This window comes from Rhamphochromis longiceps, linkage group LG18 (assembly GCF_057381845.1).
Source record: "Rhamphochromis longiceps isolate RC_006_pf linkage group LG18, R_longiceps_female_GT1.1, whole genome shotgun sequence".
In the NCBI taxonomy this organism is placed as follows: domain Eukaryota; kingdom Metazoa; phylum Chordata; class Actinopteri; order Cichliformes; family Cichlidae; genus Rhamphochromis; species Rhamphochromis longiceps.
The window spans coordinates 23,503-30,500 of NC_140574.1; the positions used below are offsets into that span (position 1 = coordinate 23,503).

At 45.7% G+C, this 6,998-nt stretch overlaps 1 protein-coding gene across 1 annotated transcript; it reads left to right on the top strand.

Moving 5' to 3' along the window:
• The first annotated feature begins 4,367 nt into the window (after window positions 1-4,367).
• Window positions 4,368-6,942, top strand: LOC146647259 (tripartite motif-containing protein 16-like). Its single transcript, XM_085387978.1, has one exon. The coding sequence runs from the start codon at window positions 5,272-5,274 to the stop codon at window positions 6,937-6,939; it is 1,668 nt and encodes a 555-aa protein (XP_085244104.1). The 5' UTR covers window positions 4,368-5,271; the 3' UTR covers window positions 6,940-6,942.
• The last annotated feature ends 56 nt before the right edge of the window (window positions 6,943-6,998 follow it).

Genomic DNA, 6,998 nt, shown 5'->3' on the forward strand with positions numbered 1-6,998 from the left:
GCCCAGAACCACCTCAGCAGTTCAATACCAACATGCCACGTTCGGCCAGAAGGGGGCGTGGACAATGGTCGGCCCCCAACTCACAGATGGCTCCTCCAGGCCAGTATTCAGTGGAATACTGGCAGCAGGGACAATACTGACACACCCCACAGAGAGGCCTGGGCATAGGGGGAGGGGCAGACCCCCTGGTGCCACTGAGGGTTCAAGGACGTAACCTGCCCTTTTTAGTGGACACAGGAGCGACGTATTCCACCATTCGTACGGCTCCTGACGACATCCCACTCACAGACACAAAAATCAGTGTTATCGGCTTCTCTGGGGTACCTATGACCTTGCCAGTGACCGTCCCTCTAAAGACTGAGTTAGGACGCCAGTCCTTAACACATTCATACATGATTTCATCACAAGTTCCAGTTAATCTGTTGGGCAGGGACCTGCTCATTAAGCTTGGAGCTACTATCATGTGTGGAGCTGATGGATTAACAGTGACTTTGAAAGATGGCACACAGCTGTCCTGTTTGCAATCAGGAATGAGAGGACAGTGGCTGTTATCTGAGGATTGTGAACGCACAGCGCAGATTTACTGGGCGCGACTGACCACATCAGATGGAATTCTGGCACAGTACCAACTCTGGCGTCCCTGGATAATGTCCATGTCGGTTTACTCACCCTTGCGTGACCCCTACCACGTGACCTTGTTTTACGATCGCGAGCGCACTGAGTGGTTTGAGGAATTGTTTAATGAGTGTTTAGATGAGACAACTTGGGAGCTTAACTCTCAGGACATTTATGTTGGTACAGCTGGAGTGGCAGCGTTTGTTCCACTCCCTGAAGATAAAATGAGTTGGTATAGAATGGGGGATGAAGCGGTTCCCCATGTGTCTTTGGCAGTGCACGAGGGTCATCAAGCAAAAGATTTAGGCCCCATGGTGAGAACAGCCACAAGGGCCACAGATTGGCAACAAACACAACTCACTGATGTCTCATACTCACCCAGTTGTAAAACATATCGAATTTCTGTGACTGCTACTGATCAGAGTGTGTTAGAACACAAACTTTTAAAGCGAACACATGGCAGGGAGAAATCTGATCATGAGGAAGCTGTTAAAGGCTTAACAGAACTCCCAGACACTCTGTGGTCTAAAGGTCCAACTGATGTGGGTTTAACATTTTGTTCACCCGTCACATTTGAGTTAAAGGATGACACCCCTATTTGGCGTTCACAATACAGACACAGCCCAGAGGCAGATAATGGGATTGCAGAAACTATTTCAGGGCTCCTGCAGGTGGGTGTGCTGGAGTCGTCTTCCTCTGCATGGAATACTCCGATCCTCCCAGTTGAAAAGTCAGGCACGGGCAAGTATCGCATGGCACATGACCTTAGGGCAATAAACGCTGTCCTTAAGACACAAACAGTACCTGTACCAAACCCGTACACAGCTCTGACTAATTTATCTCCAGATCAGCGGTGGTTCACATGCATAGATTTGGCAAATGCTTTCTTTTGTCTCCCTCTGCATCCATCCTTAAGAGATATTTTTTCATTTACTTACAGGGGCCAGCAGCTGCGTTACACACGGCTGCCGCAGGGTTTTGCCCTTTCACCTGGCATTTTCAATCAGGTACTTAAAAATGCTCTTTCTCCATGTGTATTACCTGAAGGATGCACACTGATCCAATATGTGGACGATTTGCTGATTGCCGCTAAAACAGCTGATGCTTGTTTTCAAGCGACAATGACTGTGCTTCGTCAGCTGGCTAAAACAGGCTTTAAAGTAAGTAGAGAAAAACTCCAACTTGTCAGAACTGAAGTTACATTTCTAGGTCGTGTGGTGGCGATGCAGACGGTGGGCATGTTGGCGTCCCAGAGGGAAACAATTATGTCACACCCCCAGCCACGTACAGTTAAAGAAATGTTGTCATTTCTTGGGCTCACAGGTTACAGTAGACACTACATTCCTGACTATGTGGGCAAAACCAAACCTTTGAGGGATTTGGTGAAAGAACACGGCATGAGAGATCTCACAGCTAATCTCAACTGGACCACTGAAGCTGAAATGCGGTTCATTGAATTAAAGCAGGCCCTGTCTCGTGCAGCAGATTTGGCAATCCCCGATTATAACTCTGATTTCTCAGTTGATGTTTCTGAAACAAATGGAGTAGTAAATGGTGTGTTGTTTCAGAAAAAAGGGGGAAAGAGACAAGTGCTGATGTATATCAGCATTGGCCTGGATAACACAGAAAAAAGACACCCCATGTGCACACAACATGCAGCAGGGGTAGCAAAAATAATTCAGAAAGTGGCTCACATTGTGAGAGGGCACCCACTGAAAGTGCTCACAACACACAGTGTGGTGGCCTATGTGAACTCACAGGTATTTACAATGACCCCACTGAGACAACAGAGACTGACTAAGATTCTGGAGTCTCCAAACTTGACCTTCACACATGAAGGGATTAACATGGCAGATCAAATGGGGGGGGGGAACACCTCATGACTGTACACAAATAGTAGAGGTTGAAGAGAAAGTAAGGTCTGATTTGAGAGCAGAACCGGTGAGTGAGGCAGATGATTATTTTACAGATGGATGTTGTTTTAGAGATCCGAGTGAAGGATTGAAAACAGGCTATGCAGTGGTGAAAGGAGTTGGAGACCAGCTGCTGGTGGAGAAATCAGGAACATTAGAAGGGCCTCAGTCAGCACAGAGAGCAGAGCTTATTGCAGTGATAGAAGCTCTGAGATTAGGGAAAGGAAAAAGAGTTAACATTTATACTGACTCAGCATATGTTTTTGGAGCAGCACATGTGGAGCTGGGGCAATGGAGGAGGGCTGGATTCAGAACAGCCACAAATAAACCGATCAAACATGAGGAGGAAATGAGACAGCTGGAGGACGCTCTGAAAGAACCTCTGGAGGTCGCTATCATAAAGTGTAAAGGGCATGACGAGTCTGACACTTGGGTGGCGAAAGGAAACAGAGCAGCCGACGAGGAAGCAAAACGGGCGGCAGGCTATAAGGAAGGAAAACAAATGGTAAGTATGGGTATGGAATGGGGAGACCTGCCAGCCCAACAGCGAGAGGACATCGAAAAGGCGCAAGGAGGAGCCTCACCCGAGGAAAAGGCGGTGTGGCAGGAAAGAGGGGCCGTACAATCAGAAGGATTGTGGAGAGGGCCCGATGGGCGGCCAGTGCTCGCAGCAGAAGTGGCCCAGGAGAAAATCAAAGAAGCTCATGGGCTAGGTCATGTGGGAGTGGCCCAGATGGAAAGGGATTTGTGTCATTGGTGGCATCCCTACATGAAAAACCTGGTAAGGGAACATGTGAGAACCTGCCTGATTTGTGGACAATACAATCCGAAGCCCACCGTGAAACCAGAAATGGGTAAGTTTCCTTTGCCAGAAAGACCAGACCAGGAAATTGTGATTGATTACACTGACATGATAACCACTGTTCGAGGGTTTAGATATCTGTTGGTGTGTGTGGATGGTCTGACTGGCTGGCCAGAGGCGTGGCCAACGCGCAGAGAGGATAGTAAAACAGTGATCAAATGTCTGGTGAATTATTATGTCCCCTGGCATGGATTCCCAGAGAAGGTAAGATCAGATAATGGCACTCACTTTAAAAATCGAGATCTCGCTGAGGTGGAATGTATGTTGGGGTTGCAACATAGATATGGTACAGTTTACCATCCACAATCTCAGGGAAAAGTGGAAAGAATGAACCAAAATCTTAAAAACAAATTGGCAAAAATCTGTGCACAGACCAACTAGGTGTCTGGGCAGAAGAGATAAAACCACATTCCTTACCCCCCTTCCTGCTTCACACAGAAAGACAGGGAGGCAAGGTCAGGAGCCAGGCTCGCTAAGAATTAGAAAAACATGTGAAGATGCAGCTTTTATGACAAAGAGGGGGGCTGTGACTAGCTATAAAAGTCTGTGAAAGTTGCTACCATTTTGAGACATGCTGTCGAACCTCTGCAGGCATCTCTCCCGTCCGGACGTTGTAATGCTCTGACTGTTGAATTGTATGGAAATAAATGATTGTTGATTGAGCATTTATACACCGAGTATTGTCCTTCCTTCAGCCCAAAGATTCAAAGAATTGGGAGATTTCAACAGTCTTCAAGCAACTTAAACAAGTCCAGACGCTTTTCTTTGCAAGCTGATTTGACTACGATGACCTGGATGACTGAGAACCTTCACAGACATAATAAACACAAAGTTTTTGTTCTATAACATTTTTCTATCATTGCTTTATTATGGATTATGTGCAAGAGTTGTTAAAATGTATAATTAGATAATAGATGAATTCAATAGCAAACTGTGCCTCGTTCTCAGATGGACAGCAAGTGGAATGTGATAGATGAGATGAGGAGATGGAAGGAAGAAGAGAGGCAAAGAGTGATTCACAGGCAGAGCTTAGTTTATTTCCCAGTTTTGTTGCCTTATGGTTCCAAGCGCCGTGACCAATCTTTGCGTTTTATTATTATCTCATAACACTTGTTTAATCAGCTACCCTCTCTCCTGTGGACTGTTTAATCTCTACAGTCTCAGATCAACACAGCCCTGCCCTCCAGCACTATCAGCAGCAAGAGCAGAAGCAACCCCCCAAACAGCAACATTGTACCCCATCAGGTAAAAAATGGGCTACATTTGCTTTGCATTGTGCCCACCTGATGACAGTGATGTAGTGTGATGTGATTCCATATTAGATTCTTGATGAATGTGGGTTGTTGTTCTTCAGCCTGCTTCTATGTGCCCTTTTTAACTGTGAGCACCCGCCCCTTTAAACATCTCTGCACTGCCCTGACTAAATGTATATATAAACTGTCTCTATGGTTTACAGTCTGAGTCTGACAAGCTGTCAGCTGTTCATTTCTGCTATTTGAATTGTTAAAAGAAACAAACTATTCATTTAGCAGATTAACAAAAAGAATAGAGAGGCATCCAGTTATTGACATTTATATTATTTAGTTAAAGGTTTGAACAGAAAAACAATTAAACACAGAGCCTCTTCCTGCTTTCTGGAATGAATCACAGCATGAAAACCCTTCCTCTTCTTCCTGCTCTCTAGCTCAGCACCTCCTGTCTGTCCATATCGTTCTGTGTTCCCTCCCCTTTAGATCTACATTATGAAGATGGGTGTAACCAACATGTGTTAGAGCTGGCAGGCCCCATTCACAGCAGCAACACTTGTTGTTCAGATCAGGTCAGACCAGTTTCTATAATAAGGAAGTGAAACTTACACAGTCACTGACACTGAGAGGAGAAATGGCGCAGAAAGGAGTTCAGCTAGACCGAGAAACCTTCTCTTGTTCGATCTGTTTGGATCTGCTGAAGAATCCGGTGACTATTCCCTGTGGACACAGCTACTGCATGAAGTGTATTGAAAGCTTCTGGGATGAAGAGGAAAAGAAGAAAATCTACAGCTGCCCTCAGTGCAGACAAACTTTCACAGCGAGGCCTGTCCTGGTGAAAAGCACCATGTTAGCAGTTTTAGTGGAGCAGCTGAAGAAGACTGGACTCCAAGCTGCTCCTGCTGATCACTGCTATGCTGGACCTGAAGATGTGGCCTGTGATGTCTGCACTGGAAGAAAAATGAAAGCCTTCAAGTCCTGTTTAGTCTGTCTGGCATCTTACTGTGAGAAACACCTTCAGACTCATTATGATTCACCTACATTCAAGAAACACAAGCTGGTGGAGCCCTCCAAGAAGCTCCAGGAGAACATCTGCTCTCGTCATGATGAGGTGATGAAGATGTTCTGCCGTACTGATCAGCAGAGTATCTGTTATCTCTGCTCTGTGGATGAACATAAAGGCCACGACACAGTCTCAGCTGCAGCAGAAAGGACTGAGAGGCAGAGAGAGCTGGAGGTGAGTCGACAAAACATCCAGCAGAGAATCCAGGACAGAGAGAAAGATGTGAAGCTGCTTCAACAGGAGGTGGAGGCCATCAATCAGTCTGCTGATCAAACAGTGGAGCACAGTGAGAAGATCTTCACTGAGCTGATCCATCTCATCCAGAAAAGAAGCTCTGATGTGAAGCAGCAGATCAGATCCCAGCAGGAAACTGAAGTGAGTCGAGTCAAAGAGCTTCAGGAGAAGCTGGAGCAGGAGATCACTGAGCTGAAGAGGAAAGATGCTGAGCTGAAGCAGCTCTCACACACAGAGGATCACATCCAGTTTCTACACAACTACCCCTCACTGTCAGCACTCAGTGAGTCTACAGACTCATCCAGCATCAATATCCGTCCTCTGAGCTACTTTGAGGATGTGACAGCAGCTGTGTCAGAGGTCAGAGATAAACTACAGGACATTCTGAGAGAGGAATGGACAAACATCTCACTGACAGTCACTGAAGTGGATGTTTTACTGTCACAACCAGAGCCAAAGACCAGAGCTGGATTCTTAAAATATTCATGTGAAATCACACTGGATCCAAACACAGCAAACAAACTGCTGTTATTATCAGAGGGGAACAGAAAAGCAACATTTATGAAACAACAACAGTCTTATTCTGATCATCCAGACAGATTCACTGGATGGTGGCAGGTCCTGAGTAGAGAGAGTCTGACTGGACGTTGTTACTGGGAGGTGGAGTGGAGAGGGGCAGGAGTTGATGTAGCAGTCACATACAAGAATATCAGCAGAAAAGGAGGTTATGAATGTAGATTTGGACGTAATGACAAATCTTGGTCATTATATTGTTACAACAGTTTTATATTTCGGTACAACAACATTGAAACTCCTGTCTCAGGTCCTCGTTCCTCCAGAGTAGGAGTGTACCTGGATCACAGAGCAGGTATTTTGTCCTTCTACAGCGTCTCTGAAACCATGACTCTCCTCCACAGAGTCCAGACCACATTCACTCAGCCGCTCTATGCTGGACTGAGTCTTTACTGTTATGGAGCCACTGCTGAGTTGATTAAAGTGAAATAGACTGAAGTCTTTCATATTGTTGTAAGTTTAAATCTGTATTTTAGTTCCCTTTTAGTTTC

What these genes read in the sequence shown, in the direction of transcription:
- LOC146647259 (XM_085387978.1), top strand. Translation starts at nt 5,272, where the DNA reads ATGGCGCAGAAAGGAGTTCAGCTAGACCGAGAAACCTTCTCTTGTTCG.